Consider the following 18,016-nt stretch of genomic DNA (forward strand, 5'->3'; position numbering starts at 1 on the left):
TCGCCTAGCTATGGTTTAATCATATCGAAATATCTTGGATTAAGCACGTACACCACACCTATATATATATATATTAAATCTTCAATTTAAAATTAAACATTCAGCTAGCGACACGATGAGTGAAATGAAATTCGAAAAATCGGAGAGTGCAATGGAGGAACAATTTTCGGCATATATAAATAGAATATATTTTGTACAAAGTCAAATATTTTAGAACATAATGTTTAAAATGAAAAAAACAGTTTACAAACGAAACTCATACGCTACTTTATTGTATTCAATAAATTATTTGAATTAAACATTTTTTTGCCTTTTCGATATCTAAAAATATATTATAATATTATTTTCTTTATTTGGCTAAATTCCTCGTGGCAAAAACAAAATTTTCGAAATATTTACAATTGGCGAACAATTTTTAAATTGTGTGTTTTTCAACACTGTGGGATGGGAAAATGATGGTACACTTTTGGTATAATTTATGAAAGTTTCAGCGGTCACACTGAGCGGTGCTAAAAAATATATTAGGATTAAATTAAATAAATTGCGTGAAATACGAGAAAAGTAAAAGTTATATTACTTCCACGGAAGCGCGAGATGAAGGAGAACAACAAGATCCTCCAGCTCATCTATGTGGCGTGGCGCGAGCGCTGGACGGACTCCCAGTGGGGCATCAACATAAAAAAGGCAAGGCAACCCAAGCAAATTAACACACCGAACAATCAATATTCGTGTTTACCAATATATTGTAAATGCAATGAGGCCTGTACATTGAGAATTTTAGGGGTTCAAGTTGCCCGTCTCCGTGCTTTTGGTCTTGGGCTCGAAAACCGGATCCTCTGCCTGGGACAGGGCCAAAACCAGTTGGCGCTGCTTTACGGAGAGATTCCGGGGTATACGCACCTTCAGCGTGACGATGTGGTTGCCCACGGCCTCCTTGGAGCGCACCCCCTTGCCATTGAGCACCACCTGGGTGTGTGATTGGGTGCCCGGCTCCACACGCAGCTCCACGGTTTCGTACAGACCCCGTATGTGAAAGGATCCGCCCAGGATGGCCTCCGAGATGTTTAGGTGCTTGTCGCTTAGAATGTCATTGCCAACGCGACGGAAATAGTCGCTAGACGGCACCGACAAGCGGTAGGTGACCTGCTGCTTGGTTTCCGGATTAATAAGGTTCACCACATCTCCGTCCCGCGATCCTGAAGGCACCGAGACCATTACGTCCACGCTGGACACTACAAATCCCCGATTCGAACAGGTTTCGCAGTCGTTGCGATTTGTAAATCGCTTGCCCTTGCACTGCGTGCATGTGTTCACCGATGAGAAGGTTGGCGTTTTGGTCATGACCTTTCCAGTTCCATTGCATCGCCGACAGGGTTCCTTGCCCACATCCCGATGCGCCATCAATTGCGACTTGCCCTTGCAGGTCTCGCACTTCCGCAGGTAGCGCAGCTCTATCCGCTTCTTGCATCCCACTGTCGCCTCAAGGAAGTCAAGTGGCAGATCGAACTCGTTACTCTTCAGTTTGTTGATCTCTAGATGGCGATTCAAGTATCGTGTTCATATCGTGATATAGTGATATAGTGAAAAGTGAAATGGTGTGTGATGAATCTGAAATCCGTCTGCTTACCATCATTTGTCGTCTTATCCGAATCGAACTTCTTGGCCTCCTCGAGGCCCACATTCAAGGGATTGCCCGCCTGTTCCAGAAAAGCGCGCTCATCCTTAATCCCGCCCAGCTGATCGTACTCCAAGCGCTTCGTCTCATCGGTTAGAATGTTATAGGCGTTGGACAGCTCCTGGAAGTGCTTCAACTTTTGTTCCGAGTGCGTGGAGTCGGGATGATAGCGCTTGGCCAGCGCATAGAAAGCCGATCTGATTTGCTGGATGGTGGCGTGCCTGTTGACGCCCAACACTTTATAGTAGTAGTCCTTGGGCATGCCACGGCTTTGCGGGTACTTAACAGCCGGAGATGACACCTGTTGAGGCGTGGCTCCCGGTGACGTTCGCTTCGCTTCCCGCTGGCGATCTGGATAGTAGGCCGGTTTCGTGGTCCTGAACTGATATTGACTGATAAATCGCATACAGATCCAGCAGGCTGCGACAGCGGGAGCGCGGTCCAACTCCAGGAAATGTGCCGTCCTCCTGCAGCCATCCGTTGCAGCTCCGCTGAATAAAGTGCCTAATACGTCTCCACGACTGCGAAATAATTTTAAACGAAACATTTCTTATCGCGTAACGAAATATGCAACTATGTATAAGTGGAAATCCTAACTAGATTTTTATGTTGTTCTGTTTCTGTTTATTTTATGGGGTTGTGACCCAGATATTGTGTTAAAGTTTGACAGGAAAAGAAAATGTTTCATTATTGTCCCTCCCGTGATTACTATTTCAGGTGCTCCCGAGAGGAGTCAGTGGAGATGTATACAATCTGGCGGACTGTCTGATGCAGCAGGCACTCATTGGTTCCACGGCAAATCCGGTGCGTAGTTGATTTGATTATTTAGATTGTTTTCTAAATTGTAATTTATGCCTTTCAGTTGGTTCTTAACTACCTGAAGCACTCACTGTGCGCCCATCTCGTTTCTCACGCTGCTGTCCTTCGGTGCATTGCTAAATATGACAAATTGGAGCGCGTATATTGCATTACAGCGCTACTTGAATTCCTGGCCAGCATCGTGGATGGCGTTACCTGCCGGTAAGTCCTTTTAGTTTTATAAGTCTTTAAAAAGCAGGAGTAAACATAATTGCTCATTCCTATTTCCAGAATAAAATCTGAGGAAGCGGTTTTACCGAGTTCCGTCGTCCACTTGGTGTACTGGCTGCTCCAAATCTTCGCCAGAACTGTGCAGCACTATGAACTGTATGGCGAGATTAGCGCTGAGCAATCATACATGCTGGACCAGACCTGCGTGGTGATAGATCGGCTTAGCCAGCAGCAGTTTCTGCTGTCTATGCTGTACGTGGGCTGTCACGAAGAGCTCGAAATATGTGGACGGATTCGGGATAAGTACGCTACCATCAAGGGATCGTTGACGAACTCAAACTTTACGCTAAACGCACCACAAGTGGAGCAGCAATTGCAGCAGTTGGCCTTTATAGAAGCGAAGCATCTTGAAATGCAGACACTTAATCCGCCGCCAACACTCGAGAAGATCTCGTGCTGCGTGCAACCCTTACTGGCGGTGGAAGTGCTGCTCAATCCGTGCAAGGACACCAGCTACTACGTGGCTGAGTTGCAGATGCTGCAACGATTAAAGAAATACTCCAATACACGCCTCTTCTACGAAATCATCCGTGCTGGATTCCTCACGCTGAGCAATGTTGCGGATACAAGTCCTGACACAATGTGGGGTGCCTTTATGTTCTTTAAAATGCCGCACATCATTAAGCAATTGCACGCCCTGCAACGGATTCCCGGGGAGCAACCACCACCGGCCGATTACATACCCGAGTTGGTGGAGGCTTTGGAACTGCTCATCGAGGACAATCTGCTGCTGGACTTCATGGATACCAAGTGCTCGTGCAATATGATCGAGTTCCTTTTGAATGACTGGACCAAGCAACAACTAGTCAATGATGTCCACGTGAAGAAGTTTGCCAGTCAAAGGTTAGTCGAGAGATCATGCATTTTGTACACCCATCTTAATTATGTGATTTAAAACGAACTCTTCTTCCAGGGAAGCCGCCTCTCAATTACTCAAAAAATGCGACAATGGCCAACAGACACCCTCCAATATAAACTTCATCAAGCGCGCAGAGGTTCCGCTTTCCGGAGTACTAAAGACGCTGTGCACCAACAAGGTGCAGGACATGGTGAATGTCCTTTGCCAGGTGCCGGTGGGCAACAGTTTCGAGTTGATTCTTTCAGTGGCTACCGTCGAGGGACGCCTCAAGACATTCGTATCGCGTCTGATCCAGTGCAATGAGAACTCCAAGCCGGTGCCGGGCGAGCTGGGCAAGCTGTGCGTCATCCGGTCCACGCTGTTTGATGTTTCCTTCCTAATGCTGACTAGCATTGTGCAGACCTATGGATCCGATGTACGTAAAACCCCCTAATAACTTTATTATTACGCTGCAATTTTAATGAATTCTTGTTTATTTCAGGTGGTCTTATCTGAGCGTGGTGACTCATTTTTTGAGAAATGGGTGCGTGAGTGCATGGTGGAAAGAAATAAGCTTAAGAATCCGCGTCAAATTCTCGCCCTCTGTGATGACAGTATTGTCGACGAGCTATTGCTTAGCTTCAGTAAACCAGAGGCAGCACAACTGAAGGCAAACAACTTAAGTTGGCAGGAGACTTGCCTTAATCTGCCCGGAGTGCTTCATCATGTGCTAATAGCTTGGGAGCAGGAAACGCTATCCTCGGCGGACGTTAAAAGTATTCTGGACAATATTAAGAGAAGACTTTTCAGCTTTTCCGTTTGCGCCACTAGTTTTCTGTGCGCCTACATGTATTCGGTGAAAGAAACGGAACTTCTGAAACCACTAAACATGATTCAGCAGTTTCTGGCTCCGTTGACCAGCGAAGAGCTTTCCAGCCAGGAAAACGCCAAGGAGCGACTAGCTCTGTCCTATCAGATTATCAGAAAAATGCAACACGATGTGCATCCTGCTCCAAGTACCAAATCCCGCCTCATTTCACATTCCCCGCTGGTCGAGCAGTTTCGGGAGGTGTGGCGAACAGTAGTCGATGCTGGTCACCTGCCCGTTCGCGCCGCTCAGTCATTGGAGTCGCTTCTGCTAGCCGGCGGCGCGGCGTGGCTGTCCACGCAGTTGGTGGAGCAACTGCTGGCCTGCAAGTACACAAGGGATATGTCGCGAACCATGGACGTTGTGTTTGCTGTGATGCACCTCGACATTGAGAAGACCACTGAGGCGTTGCTGCAGTACGTGGTGGCTCCACTTATACTGCGACGACAAGGGTAAATACCAATATTTTCTTCTGTATATTATTTCATTTATTTATTATCTACAAATCGAATCGATTTAGCAAGAAAGGATGTAAAAATTTAAACTTCTATGATTGAACTCGTACTCACAATTTGGCAATCTTTTTTTCTAGTGAGGACATTAATGAGCCCCAATCCCTGGTACTGGCCCGCCTCTGTGTTTATTGTATTATTTCCTGCCTGGAGAGCCGCAAAGGAAATGGAACTTCGGCTTTGACGGCCATGAAGAAGCGGTCGAGATCTCACGATGAGGAGGAACTGGCGGCCAATGCAGCCAAAGTGCGCAAGGTGATTGGCGATGGCAGCGACAACTCCAGCGACTTTACGGACACTACAACCGGAGCTGGCCTCGCAGCTTTATTGGGCTCCACTTCCACATCTGAACTGCGGACTACGCCGCTTACTCTAAGAGAACCACTACAGACAAGCGTGCAGCACATTTTCGCAGTGTTCCTGCAGTTTGTCAGTGGAGATGAACTGTCGCCAAAGGCCGTTTTTGTTTATCAGTTCATCTCGCTGCTGGTGGAATGCGGTGGGGAGAGGGTCGCTCCCGTCCTGCGCTTGCTGCCCAACGGCCTGGTGCAACAGCTCCTGAAAGTTTTGGTCACCGACGACATAAAAGTGGGTCTCATCAGCAGACTATACGATCTGCGAATCCAGGCAGGAAGACTATCCGCTGTGTCTGATCTTTGCCTGTGGCGAAATATGCAGATGGCCAGGCACAGCATTCATCTGTGAGGGATTTGGAGGATTGCCACATTGGGTATGCCGATTATGATTAAGAGACGGGTGGGCGAAATTGCTAAATGAATTGTATTAAAAACTAGAAATTGGTGACTTGACTCGGCTTCTTCTTTGCACGCAGTGGATTTTGCTTTCGTTTATTACAATAATTTGTTGTCGCCGATGTTCGTCTGTGTTTTGCTTCATCTTCTTCAGTTAGCGGGTGTAGGGAGAGGTGTATGGACAGGCTTAAAGTAAGAGACCTTGCGATTCCCTATATCACTTGAGCAGACAGCACTCGAAGTAGGTCTCGCCCACACAACCTCCGCGCATCGCCTTCTTTACATTGTTCTCGAACTGACGGCGGTTGGTCTGCAGGACGTCGGCCGCCTCCTTGTTGAGCGGATCCTCGGGATTGGGTTCCTGGAAGCAGTTGATTTGGATTAGTAATACTGTGTAATAACAAAAACATAAATAATGATCGTTAAGTGGTTTAAATAACTATATCATGATTTTTTGTTTGTTTTCGTTAATAATCTAAACATTTATACTGTAATTATTTCAGTGGGCATTCAATTAAGCAGAATTAGAAATCAATTGTTCACATAACAAGACATACAAACTCAATTGTAACTTGAAAACTGTGGCTGTTGATCAAGACTTATGGAACAAAGCGTATAGCCTCTAAAAGAACACAAATCTCGAAATACAAACCAGGAATAGAAACTGCAAGCCATAGACGATGGAGTTGATGTTCAGCACTGGGTTCCAGTCCTCGCGCAGAATGTTGAGGCAGACGTTGCCATCCAGGTCAATATTGGGATGGTACACCTGGGTGGCGCACTTCACCTTGGGCGGCTCGTGCGGATAGTTGGATCCGACGCGGAAATTGAACACGAAGCGCCCGTCTCTGTAGAAGCCCTCGTCGGGCGAGATGATAAGCTTGAAGTTGAGCAAGTCATTGGGATCGGGAAAGTCTGTGGCGCAAGTGTTTGGCAGGTTCAGTTCGTTAATATCTGGGGGGGATGAAAGCAGCCCAAGATGCATAAGTAATAAGCGCGAGTTGGTCGTACCAGGTGCTGGATTGGAGACTACCTTTCTGTATGCGCAGCTGGGCGGCAGAAGCTTTCTTCTGCTGACTGCCCTTTTGCTCGCCGTCTTTCTTCTGCTGCTTAAGCGTGAATAGTTTAATCATCTTGGCGTCCTCGTCTCGCTGGCGTTTCGTTTTCTGCGTTTGACTGTGCTCGAAAGTTTCTGGCTCTCTGGGGGCTGTTGCTGCTTATGGGGCAGGTTGCATTGTTGGGAATGTCAATGGTTTACGGGCAATTGTTTCACTGAATGTTTGGCCTACCGTTAACAATAGATCTGATGTAAAAAATCACTTCGAGTGCTTTCTATCCTTTCCTTGTTTCTGCCCAGCGATATGTGTAAGTAATCGATGGTTGCAACCGATAACAGTCTGATCGATAGTTGTTGCGTAGTGCTGGTAAGCGGACTTCGGATTCAGCGGGATTCAAGCCAAGTTTGGATACTTCCAATGCTTACAAAATTATTACCATTGCTCAAGAAAATTTCAAAATCTAAATTTTCGACACACAACCGGTGTAGTAATAAATTAAAAAATTATCGTTAATAGTAATTTTTTTGAAATATATATATTAAAGATATTTAAATTAAACGCGGAGGTCTTTAATGGCTGTTTTTTCTATCTTCGTTCCATAACTGCGTTGAACTTTGAACATAAATTTATAAAAATATTTTTTAGCTAGTTAGCTACGTCGCAAACCACATCTCTATCGAAAACCAGGGCTGCCTTAACCAGCACATGTTGATTAATGCAGTACGATTGGGCTCCCCTTGAGCTGTTTATTTTGAATTATTTTGAATTTTTCTGACCATGTCGACGGAGCCAGCGGTGGCTAAGGATGCTGTGCTGAAGCGCAGCGAGGCTCTGGCGGAGAACACGCCCCAAGTTAGTGGCTACGATTTCAACGAAGGCTTAGACTACAGTAAGCTCTTCGAGTCCTATGTGACCACCGGGTTTCAGGCCACGAATCTTGGGCTGGCCATTCGTGAAATCAACAGAATGGTAAGTTAGTAACTTTAATACGAAACTCCGATATGTTACAAACCCCTAACACTGGCAGCTGGATTGCAGGGACCAGCCTTTGGAAGCGGACCAAATAGACAGTCATGAAACAGACGACTTCATCCGTCGAAGGAGCAAGTGCACCGTATTTCTGGGCTACACATCCAACTTGGTTTCGTCCGGACTGCGAGAGACCATACGCTTTCTGGCCGAGCACCGTATGATAGACTGCATTGTGACCACAGCCGGCGGCGTCGAGGAGGACTTCATCAAGTGCTTGGCTCCCACTTTCATGGGTTCATTTGAGCTGAGCGGTAGGGATCTCCGCGAGCGTGGAATCAACAGAATTGGCAACCTTCTGGTGCCAAACGATAATTACTGTAAGTTCGAGGACTGGGTGATGCCGCTGCTGGACGAGATGCTGGAGGAGCAGAAATCCCAGGGAACTATCTGGTCGCCTTCGAAGATTATTCATCGGCTGGGCGAACGAATTGGAGATCCCAGTTCCATCTACTATTGGGCTGCCAAGAATCAAATACCAGTCTTTTGTCCCGCCTTGACAGATGGCAGTCTGGGCGACATGATGTACTTTCACTCCTTTCGACAACCTGGACTCGTGGTGGACATTCTATCCGATCTGCGGAGGCTCAACACAATGGCTGTCAAGGCGGTCAATAGCGGGATGATCATCGTGGGCGGCGGCGTCATCAAGCATCACATTTGTAATGCCAATCTGATGCGGAATGGAGCGGACTACTCAGTGTTCATCAATACCGCCTCGGAGTTTGACGGCAGCGATAGCGGCGCTCGGCCGGACGAGGCTATATCCTGGGGCAAGATCAGGAAGGATGCCACCCCTGTTAAGGTGTATGCCGAGGCTAGCTTGGTCTTTCCATTGCTTGTGGGTGAAACGTTCGCCAAGCGGCATCACTGCGCCGGTAAAGAGCTGCCCCGAGAGACTAACCAAGTGTAAATATATACGAGAAAATAAGGACAACGCAATCAACGCAAATGTACAGATGTAACTTATTAAGGAATGGTTGGGCCGCAGATGGGTCGTATTGCGAGTCCGGAATGGAAGTCCCCGAAGTGTTATGCCCCGCCCAGATGCAAACTGTCCGGGCAGGAAGCCATTAAGCGTCGTCGGAGTTGTTGGCTGCAAGTGATAAACACCACCGGCAACAGCATTGCACTCCGGCACCTCCAGTGGGCCATTCACATTCCGCCGTAATGGTGGTTCTGCTGCTGGAATCGCTTTAGTGCTGCAAAAATGCAGCTTTTACCGGCGGTCACAGATGCTATATTCCCTCACTTCTGGCCATAATTGTTTGCGAAGTTCGCTCTCGCTGGCAGGAAATCGTCCGCCACGGAACAGTGCATCCGCATAAGCCCACAAAATTTGTCATTAATTTTATGCCACTAATGTAAGCGCTCGGCTTCCGTCACTTCCTCAAAAAATTTTCTCAATTTTCTCCCTTTTGGCCAACCAAACTTTGGCTTGTCTGCACGCATCATTAAAGCCATGCGGAAACTTTTTCGCACACTTACATTTTGTCCCCTCCGTTCCGGCTGCTTCGACAGTTGGAGCTACATATTTTGAGCTATTGTCAGGATGCAGTTGCGAAAAATGGACTGGCTGAAAGTTTTGGGGATTGCAGAGGCACTGCATTTTCTTTGACAACTTTTTCCCGACTGCTAACAACTTTTTCTGCGACTTTTGCCTGGCTTTCTTGGAAAATGAATGGTTTTTTGGGACTGCGGCGAGGAAAAACTATTATGTATGTGCTTTGGCGTACGCATGGCAAGAAATGCTGGCTTAATCAAATTTTCGAAATTTATACGCTATTTTAAGACGGCGTGAGATGTTTCGCTTTTAAAAGTTTTCCTTTGCGTATTATGAAAATTAAAAATCCAATTAATACTGGATAATAATGTGGCATAAAAATTAATTTATTTCTCTTAAACTTATGTATGTTCGCTGCCAAGAAAATCAATTGCACTTACTTAGCAAAAGGCCATTATCGGCAGTCAGCCGTCGTTAAGAAGTGCTTAACTGCATGTTGTCATAACCATGGCCACAACACACCCACGCACACACACACACTCTATTTGGGCCCACTTAGGATATATATATCCGCCACCACATACTCTTTCGAAGCGCTTAAAAACTAATTACGAACAAAGCTGTTGCTGTGCTTCCTACTTTGTTGTTTCTGGCTGCGTTTTCTTTTCCCATCCTGGCAGGATGAAGAAATGGTCACTACACTGAGGAAAATTAAACATATTATATATGTTCTATTATTTTTATAAAATTGTAATCTAAACAGTTTATATAACCTGTGGAAATTAAAAATCTTAATTATAGGCTTAAAACCAAACATTTCTCGCGGTGGAAGTGCGTAGATGATTGCCGACTTTCCAGGACTACAGCCAACTTCTCTTCGTGATTACGAGAAAATTAAAACTACATTAAAAGTTTTGCCGTTGACAGGGGCGCAGGCGGTGAAAAGTGAGAGGGGCGTAAGTTTTAAAAGCAACTCAACGATTTATTGATGCCAACAAGAAAATAAAAAAATATATATATATATAAATGTGCTGCCTGCGGTTGTCGCTAGAGGATTACCATTTGTCTATGGACAAATCGCTCAGTGCGTCTGATAACTTTTCTAGATCCACGACATCACCTTTGCTGCTCCTGCCTATGGGATCCATATGTCCTTTCCTAATGGACATTTCTTTAAGACATGACTCACACTTTAAGTTAGTGGAACTGGGACTGCGTTGGTCATTGGAGGAAAGTCCTGCAATTGCCAGTGTGGCGACGGCCTGGTGCCTCCAAATGAAATTCTCTCGCCGCTTCAAGTCCTCGGCTAGAGCTCGCAATCTTTGGCGCTCCAGCCTCGTGGATTCCTGTAATCGTCGCACCTTGTCCTCCTTCTCCTTCAGGTCGTTCTTTTCCTGGCACAAAATATGGTCATATAGCATGCGCACATTTTCGTCCCTTCGCGAGCAGGCCCGTTTCACCATGGCATTCAGAGTATTCTCCAAACTGAGATCCAACTCGGAGACCTGCAAACTGGTGATCATATCGTTCTGCAGAAAGGGCTCCAGGCAGGTGGCCAGAAAATTGAGTCGCACTGACTCGCCTGGCCAATTTTTCAGAAGCTGGCAGGCCGCACGGCAGGATTGATAGATACCCTCCTGAGGAAGTTTCGTTTTGGCCACCGCCGACTTCTCGGCAATCTGCTTCTCCAGAATTTGGCTCTTGCTAAGGTACAGCTTTTCCGTTTCCACCGTGCGAGAGTGCAGCGAGTCGATTTCCTTAAGCAGATCCTGGTTAGACCGCTTAATGCTCTCGAACTCGTTCGTGGAAATGGGATAGGGCGTCCCAGGGGAGAAACCACTACTGCCACTGCCATAGTTGGAGACATTGGTGTCCGAGTCCTGGATATCTTCAACCGGCGACAGCTGCCCCTCCTCCATAGTGGTCGTCCCATGGTACTCGTTCAGCAAATCGTCCATGGGGCGAATCAAGTTCTTAAGATCGGTGAAGGGTTTGCTCAAGTGGCCAAGATCTCGCAACTGATCGAACATCATCAGCAGCATGCAGTTGCGGGCGAATTTGTCCAAACCCTTGGCGTTTTGGAAGTGCTGCATCCAACGCTGGCTAATGTCGTGGTCATCTTGGCTGACAGGGTGCTCCTTGGAATACGACTGCAGGCTGCGCAGCTGGGAGGCAAAGTGGCTGTCCAGGGCGATCTCGCTTAACTGAGTCATTTTTGAATGCTTTCTTGTAGGTTTTTAAAATTTAAATTTTAATTTCTTTTATATTTTTGTGGCTTAGAATTTTGTGATAGGCGGAAAACGAACAGTTGATCGAAAATGTTACAAATTTATAGAAAACATGCTGCTATGTCAAAATTTACGGGTTCTACATTTTTGGATACCAAATGATAGTAATTTGATAATTAACTTAGTTTTTGTGTCGATTTTCTGTTTTAAGCTGCACTAATTATGAAGCATGCTGCAAGAATTCTGATTTTAATTGAGTAGAGTAACTGAAACCGATTTCGCTGAAGGTCGTTCGGGTCTAGGAAACCCGGCAATGCCCTTTACGAATTTGGCCCGCACGTGACAAGTGTGCGTGTGGAGCAACAACGTCTTCAACTGGCCAGTAAGTTGGATCGGAGTCAAAGACGTTGTGCTGCCATGTCGGCGACGACAGCTGCATGTGTAAGCGCGGCCTTCGCCGGATGACCAAGTGGTTTGTATATAAGCTGGCCAGCTGGGTTAACTCGACATCAAACCAAGCTTACAGCTCCAAGTAGTCACTACAACCAAACACAAAAACCAATCAACAATCAACATGAAATTCGTAAGTTCATTGATTATCTTAAGGATTTAAAGGACTTACCCATTAAGGATTACTTCCGTCTATAGCTCGCCGTCTGCTTCTTCGCTGTTGTGGCCGTGGCTGCTGCCAAGCCCGGACTTGTGGCTCCTCTGGCCGCCGCTCCTCTGGCCTACACCGCTCCGGCTGTGGTGGGCAGTGCCGCCTACGTGGCTCCCTACGCCTCCAGCTACACCGCCCACTCGGTGGCCCACAGCGCCGCCTTCCCAGCTGCCTACACCGCCGCCTACACCGCTCCCGTTGCCGCCGCTTATACCGCTCCAGTGGCCGCTGCCTATGCCGCTCCCATCGCTGCTCCCTACACCCGACTTGCCACGCCCTACGCCGCCGCCTACACCTCGCCCCTGGCCTACAGCTCTCCCTATGTGGCCACCGCTGCCGCTCCTCTGCTGCTGAAGAAGTAATTCCATGGACTGTGAATCCTACGCCTCAATGACAAATTTTTAAATACATGATTTTAGAATCCACTCGCTATGGTTTCACTCCACCTTTTAACCCCTTAATAATCGCGGGGTCTGAGCTTCCGTGCATTTTTGTCACCTTTCGCTGCCTTTCGTTTGCCTTAATGGCACAAATACCGGAAATACCTGCGAGGAGCCAACTGCCATCGCTTCCAACTTCCTTATTAATTTCTCGAATGCTGCTTTGGTATTTCTTCAGCCCGCCTGCCTCTCATAAATTGCGCAAATTCCTCTTGCGAGCGTCAAAGAAAAATGTCATCAGGACGATGGAGGTGGGTGAAAGTGGAGTGGAGGCGCCTCCTGTGGCCACATCTAATTTCTCTGCATGTCCCGAGCACGCTTATTAAAGTATAAATCATTTGATGACTGCCTCTGCAAAGTGACCAACAAATACGTCACAAAGAAGAAGCCGGCAAACGACAATCAGCTCAAAAAGGAAAGAAGAAGTATATGGGCGAGGTCCTGGGACCCGAAAGGACTGCACTGCCCGGATGGTTAGCCAAAGTACATTATAGTCCTTGGTCGGCTGCAGGCGGCAACAAATGTAGCACAAAACCGCAGCCGAGAGTAGTGCAATTAAATACAGGAAATAATGGCCACCGCAGCACTGGCAGAGGCAAGCGCAGGAGCAGCTGGATGCTGGGGTTTCGGGGGTGGATCGCTGGTCTGGCGGGGCACAGGAAACGACAGGATGCAGGAAACGCTCGCACAGCATCTTGGCCAGGCCCAGACCAAATTTAGAGGCGGAAAGAAAGAATCCAGCAACATGCAGCCAGATGGAAGCCGGTGAACGCTATTATGTAGACACATTAAACAAAGATGGCCCAGGGGAATGGAATCTCAGAAGCGACTGGGTCGTACTTGCGGATATATATCTCTTAAGTATTTTCTGGATGGATGACTGCGGTGCAATTAAACCGGTTAGGTACAATGCAGTGGGCAAATAATGTCACAAGGATATCTAATAACGAGTAAATCTATTTATTTAGGTGTCAAATAATTTAATATCGAAGATAAGTGAAAGATAATTATAACTTTATGCTGTGATAATTTAAACTGTGGAAGAGATATGGCTGTACAATATATATTTCCAAGAGCTCTTCAAGAAGAAGCTCCTTTCCAGGTACACGAACTTGAGACGTACAAGGTGCCCTGAGCACGGATACCGAATTCCCAGCAGGAATAGCTCTATTTGCACACGGAAGGATTGACTTCTTAATGTAGCGCATTCCAATCCGAATCGCACACACTCTCACAGAGCCAACAACTGACTGCGGTTTTCTGTGTCCTGTTCCTGAGAAGGACACGTAACCGGACATGTTTGCGGAGTGCGAGTGTGTGTGCGAAATATTTTTTAATTCAATTTTCAATTGGCAGGTTTGAATCCTTAGATATGCCCGCACATCCACAAACTACCCGGATTCTGCGAGAGCTTGTACGTAGAATTGCATGGGTTGTCGGGCTCTAATTGAATTCAATGTGCACTTAAGCGACATCCGTTCATAATGAAATTTCGCAACAAAATTGTGGCAAGGACAAAAGAGTCGGTAAATATTGTTGCTATGCTAATGCAAAGTTGCTGCCTCTCCTGGTTGTAGTATATACGTGTACATATATATTTTTTTTTTATTGCACCATAAATAATCGGAAATCGGAGATGGAGAAAGTCACAGTGAGTGCAGCCTGGCAACGGAGAAATTGAAATTAAATTGCCGTTCGACCGAAGGAATCCGATGCCAGGAGCCAGTGCCAAAGCATAGCCATCCATATCGTACATACCGCCATGGGTATATGGCAAATACATTTCTATATATTTTTCGTGCATTTCAGCCCGTCCTGTTTTATTTCATTTGACGTTTTATTTCGCACTCTGCAAATAATCGATTGTCCGTCCGTCAGTTGGTCCGATTGACTCTCCATCGGAATGGAATGTTAGCTAAAGTATGAGCAGCTGCTTCAATATTGCGCATAGAATTTCACAATTTCGCACACTGCAGGAAAATCGAGCTGGGCAATTTCAAATAGGGTCAATTAGCAGTTTTAAATTGGCGCCCACTTGCCACTTATTTAATTGGATCACATTAAATGTCCAAGGAATTCAATTATAACTACAACTGAAATAATTCATGTGATACACAGTCGATTACTTTGGCAACACACTTATAAAAGGGTAGTTTAATTATTAAAACTATTTATTTTAAATAACCTAACACTTCACCAGTTGAGTTATTTTTTCATAATTCAGTTAGCTAGCCAACCAACTTGGGTTTAAACTCTTTGCACAGTGTGTTGAAAGCAATATGCGTTTGATTGTGTGTTGCGTAAAATTCCTTACGATTGACTTGCCCTGGCGTTTTATTGATTGATTTACAATGCCACGAGCGGCTGACAATCAGCTACCAGCTACCAGCTACCATTGGGCTTCCGATGGAGCAACAGCCTTAGTTCAGCTCGGCTCACGTTGCGTATGCGTAATATTGTTATGCCACATCCTTGCACGCTCCTCCAAGGAAAGTTTGCACAAGAAATTCAAGCAATGATCAAGTGTACATTTTAATGAAGCCGCCTTCGTACAAACGCAGACATACTCGTTCTCGTATATATTTATGTATGTATGTAAATTTGTATGTAAATACAATAAATTGCGCACCGAAATCAACTCTATTGCATGCCAATTTCCGGACCAAAAATATGAACGATTTTCATATGCTTGGCAGTGGGCAAAAGTTTTTTCATTAAAACTCTCGAATGGTGGCAAGTGGCAAGTTTGGCCAGAGAAGTGGGTAAAAGCCCAGCTGGGCTAAGTGAGTGCAAAATGTTATTTTATTGTCAACAAGCAAAGTTGCCACAACCACTCCGAAGACGAAAACCAGAGCCGCAGGACTTGCCGTGGCGGATGTCAAATTTATTTAATATGCAGCATAAACAAAGCAGCCAGGACACGACGACACGCTCGTAAACTCATTTGCCAGCGGAAACAACGGTTCCCACCGGCTGCTGTTGGCAATTTTTTAATACGACCTCAAGGACCTCCTGCTCCAAGTCCTGTCTTCATTCGCCTTATGAAAAGTAAATATTTTTGCGTTATATATATGTGTGTATATTCTATTCGGACAGGCTAACGCCCACAAGTTTTTTCATTAATTTGTATAATCCAGAGTGCCAGTCCCAAACCAAAAAAAAAAAAAAAGGAAAGAGAAAACCCTAAGGAAGGCATTACGTAAAAGTCAATAAAAGTGTTGTTTTAACTTCTGACACTTTTGGCCTTCCTCGGCACTCATTGTCAACTTCTGCTTTCAACGCAGCATCTGGGGGAATTTTCATAATTTTTGGCGACAAAGTTGAATTGATTAATAAAATATGAGCTGCTGGGTAAGGGAAAAGTTCGTCAAAGAATATTACAAAAAATGTAATTCTTTAGTGCTTCTACTGAATTGTTGATAAGTGCTCTTAAAATCAGAAGGATGGTTATTAAAAATGTTAAAGCAAATTCGAAATTAAAACGTGTTTTAGAGTATTCAAGTCTTTCTAAAACTTAAATATATTTTATTTAAATTACACTTATATTAGCAAACATTTTTAGCATTTGGTTTTACTCTATTGCAGGGCATTGACTAATGGAACTTTAAACATCCAGTTTGCTTGTTTTAAATGATTGTTAGCTTGTAATTGTAAGTTAATGGACTTGCGTTTACTTTTCATTTAACACAAAAACAATTGTTTTGATAAAATATTTTAAATTTGCTGGCAACGAAAGTTAATCAGGGTTTTTATGCTCGCAGCTGCCGCTCTTCATCATCATTTATGAAAACATTTCAGCGTTTCAGGTCTGGTTAACATGCAAATTTCAGCGGCAAACTAGTTGCTAACTTTTTAAAGACGCTCTAAAAGCTCATATTGAATTCTTGCCATCCGGCAATCATGCTTCGTACTCCATCTGGCTAAACCAAAGCCATCGGAGAATGGAAATGGTGATGGGGCCCAGAAAAAACAAGCACAATCATCCATATGCATGATGCATGTCGGTAATGGCATTTCCAAGCCAACGACAAGTTGCTTAAAAAATCATCCAAAAATTCGCGTTAAGTGCTAGAGGTTTGGCGGCTCCTCCCCTCATCCACATCCACATCCACATCCACAACCTCACCACATCCGCGTCCGTATCCAGTGCCACATCCCCCTCCTACGTTCGCCTCCGCCACATCGCTATATCATGCACATCTGTCATGCTCTTTGCTGCAGATGCGGTTAGAGAAATGCACGAAAATGGAAAAGGGCCAGGAACGGAACTGAAACCGCACTCAAAAAGCTGAAAGCGGCAAGAAATTGGGTACTGGCACATTCCCCTTAAAGCTTGAACTCAATATGTGCATAACTTTCGCTTTCCGGCGACAGAACCCTCCCCCCATCCCATTCCTTTGCCTCCTTTGTCCCAGGCAATCTGTGACCCAAATCCAAGGACCGACCGCCTTAAAGCCTAAACAAACTGTGTCAGTTGGCAGGCACTCCCACCGGGTCCTACTCCCCCACTTGACTTTTGGGCCCAATCCCGCTCCTTCGACAACACTATACACCCCCCTTATATTCTTTGCCACTCGCATCAAAAGGCAAATATTGGCACTTGCCGCAATAACCAGGTAAGCTCCGGCTGAGTTGCCCTCCATCGCAGACTTGAAAATGGGTCACACCACAGTGGTGACCAGGAAAGCAGGGGCACTACCTTAAGACTATCATGTAATATATTTTATATCTCTGTTTTTCAAGCATGTGAAGTACAATTATTACAGTTACCAAGATCTTCACTTTTCAGATAAAATAAAACGTATGTTAACTTAAGTTTGTTTTTTCTTTGGTTTCGCATATTTTTAAGGCTATAAAAAGTAAAGGAAATGTGTATTTAAGACTCCTTATTTAGGGAAACTATTGTTTGGCTCCCATCTGTAAGTTGAAAAACGGATGACTGCATGATGGCAAGTGGAGCAAAATTAGAAGCAAACTTCGAGCCTTTGTAATTGCGTCACAGATGCGGCTTCATGACTTTAACCCATCGACGGCGAGCGGAGGAGTGCTTTGCGCCGGGGATTGCCAATGGGTTAAGACTCGCACAATCCCTCGCATGGCTTTGAAATTTTAATGGGCTTTAAGTGAGTGAACAGGGGCGTGGCTGTCGCGCTTGAATTAACAAATTAATGCAAATGATTTTGGAAAACATTCAGCTCGGCTTGTTTTTCCCTGAATGCCTCGAGAGGATGTCTCGACTTAAGCTTAATTCAATGAATATTTATGAGGCTTCCAGAATATGCCAGTCGCTTCTTATTTTTGCATCATCGTGTTACGGCTGCATTTCGATTTGAGGCTCTAATTTAATTGCAACCGTGCAGGG

The 18,016-nt window shown here is 45.4% G+C and overlaps 6 protein-coding genes and 1 long non-coding RNA gene across 9 annotated transcripts; 4 read left to right on the forward strand and 3 right to left on the reverse strand.

The window, feature by feature from the left end:
• The first annotated feature begins 453 nt into the window (after positions 1-453).
• On the forward strand, positions 454-5,786 carry LOC6737230 (mediator of RNA polymerase II transcription subunit 24). Its single transcript, XM_002084034.4, has 7 exons — positions 454-684; positions 2,393-2,479; positions 2,538-2,695; positions 2,765-3,607; positions 3,678-4,038; positions 4,105-4,922; positions 5,063-5,786. The coding sequence occupies exons 1-7, from the start codon at positions 595-597 to the stop codon at positions 5,685-5,687; spliced, it is 2,982 nt and encodes a 993-aa protein (XP_002084070.1). The 5' UTR covers positions 454-594; the 3' UTR covers positions 5,688-5,786.
• LOC6737231 (dnaJ homolog subfamily A member 3, mitochondrial) lies at positions 726-2,351 on the reverse strand. The gene is made up of 2 exons (XM_002084035.4): positions 1,628-2,351; positions 726-1,532 (listed from the first exon to the last, which is right to left on the reverse strand). The coding sequence occupies exons 1-2, from the start codon at positions 2,220-2,222 to the stop codon at positions 778-780; spliced, it is 1,350 nt and encodes a 449-aa protein (XP_002084071.2). The 5' UTR covers positions 2,223-2,351; the 3' UTR covers positions 726-777.
• LOC6737232 (nedd8-conjugating enzyme UbcE2M) lies at positions 5,745-7,180 on the reverse strand. Of its 2 annotated transcripts, none has more exons than XM_016169967.3 (4): positions 7,024-7,180; positions 6,768-6,947; positions 6,387-6,688; positions 5,745-6,095 (listed from the first exon to the last, which is right to left on the reverse strand). In XM_016169967.3, exons 2-4 carry the CDS (start codon positions 6,865-6,867, stop codon positions 5,952-5,954), a joined length of 546 nt encoding a protein of 181 aa, XP_016030943.1. In that variant the 5' UTR covers positions 6,868-6,947; positions 7,024-7,180; the 3' UTR covers positions 5,745-5,951. The 2 variants fall into 2 exon arrangements, with proteins under 2 accessions (XP_016030943.1, XP_016030941.1); XM_016169965.3 differs by having other exon boundaries at positions 6,768-6,950; positions 7,024-7,126.
• Positions 7,181-7,451: 271 nt separating this feature from the next.
• On the forward strand, positions 7,452-8,763 carry LOC6737233 (probable deoxyhypusine synthase). Of its 2 annotated transcripts, none has more exons than XM_016171080.3 (2): positions 7,452-7,761; positions 7,831-8,007. In XM_016171080.3, exons 1-2 carry the CDS (start codon positions 7,570-7,572, stop codon positions 7,867-7,869), a joined length of 231 nt encoding a protein of 76 aa, XP_016030944.1. In that variant the 5' UTR covers positions 7,452-7,569; the 3' UTR covers positions 7,870-8,007. The 2 variants fall into 2 exon arrangements, with proteins under 2 accessions (XP_016030944.1, XP_002084073.1); XM_002084037.4 differs by having other exon boundaries at positions 7,454-7,761; positions 7,820-8,763.
• Positions 8,764-10,291: 1,528 nt separating this feature from the next.
• On the reverse strand, positions 10,292-11,701 carry LOC6737234. Its single transcript, XM_016169964.3, has one exon. The coding sequence runs from the start codon at positions 11,536-11,538 to the stop codon at positions 10,381-10,383; it is 1,158 nt and encodes a 385-aa protein (XP_016030945.1). The 5' UTR covers positions 11,539-11,701; the 3' UTR covers positions 10,292-10,380.
• Positions 11,702-11,975: 274 nt separating this feature from the next.
• Positions 11,976-12,639, forward strand: LOC6737235 (vitelline membrane protein Vm26Ab). Its single transcript, XM_002084039.3, has 2 exons — positions 11,976-12,136; positions 12,202-12,639. The coding sequence occupies exons 1-2, from the start codon at positions 12,128-12,130 to the stop codon at positions 12,574-12,576; spliced, it is 384 nt and encodes a 127-aa protein (XP_002084075.3). The 5' UTR covers positions 11,976-12,127; the 3' UTR covers positions 12,577-12,639.
• A 2,372-nt stretch (positions 12,640-15,011) lies between these two features.
• LOC120284844 lies at positions 15,012-17,539 on the forward strand. Its single transcript, XR_005544102.2, has 2 exons — positions 15,012-15,702; positions 16,240-17,539. It is a non-coding gene; the product is annotated as an uncharacterized LOC120284844 (long non-coding RNA).
• The last annotated feature ends 477 nt before the right edge of the window (positions 17,540-18,016 follow it).

The sequence above is a fragment of the Drosophila simulans genome, chromosome 3L (genome assembly GCF_016746395.2).
Source record: "Drosophila simulans strain w501 chromosome 3L, Prin_Dsim_3.1, whole genome shotgun sequence".
Lineage (NCBI taxonomy): Eukaryota > Metazoa > Arthropoda > Insecta > Diptera > Drosophilidae > Drosophila > Drosophila simulans.

Coding starts and splice junctions, on each gene's coding strand:
- LOC6737230 (XM_002084034.4), top strand. CDS start 595: ATGAAGGAGAACAACAAGATCCTCCAGCTCATCTATGTGGCGTGGCGC. Junction 2,480..2,537: donor TTGGTTCCACGGCAAATCCG/GTGCGTAGTTGA, acceptor TATGCCTTTCAG/TTGGTTCTTAACTACCTGAA. Junction 4,923..5,062: donor CTTATACTGCGACGACAAGG/GTAAATACCAAT, acceptor CTTTTTTTCTAG/TGAGGACATTAATGAGCCCC.
- LOC6737231 (XM_002084035.4), bottom strand. CDS start 2,222: ATGTTTCGTTTAAAATTATTTCGCAGTCGTGGAGACGTATTAGGCACT. Junction 1,533..1,627: donor GGATAAGACGACAAATGATG/GTAAGCAGACGG, acceptor ATCGCCATCTAG/AGATCAACAAACTGAAGAGT.
- LOC6737232 (XM_016169967.3), bottom strand. CDS start 6,867: ATGATTAAACTATTCACGCTTAAGCAGCAGAAGAAAGACGGCGAGCAA. Junction 6,689..6,767: donor CCAGCTGCGCATACAGAAAG/GTAGTCTCCAAT, acceptor CATCCCCCCCAG/ATATTAACGAACTGAACCTG. Junction 6,096..6,386: donor GCTTGCAGTTTCTATTCCTG/GTTTGTATTTCG, acceptor AACTGCTTCCAG/GAACCCAATCCCGAGGATCC.
- LOC6737233 (XM_002084037.4), top strand. CDS start 7,570: ATGTCGACGGAGCCAGCGGTGGCTAAGGATGCTGTGCTGAAGCGCAGC. Junction 7,762..7,819: donor TTCGTGAAATCAACAGAATG/GTAAGTTAGTAA, acceptor TAACACTGGCAG/CTGGATTGCAGGGACCAGCC.
- LOC6737234 (XM_016169964.3), bottom strand. CDS start 11,538: ATGACTCAGTTAAGCGAGATCGCCCTGGACAGCCACTTTGCCTCCCAG.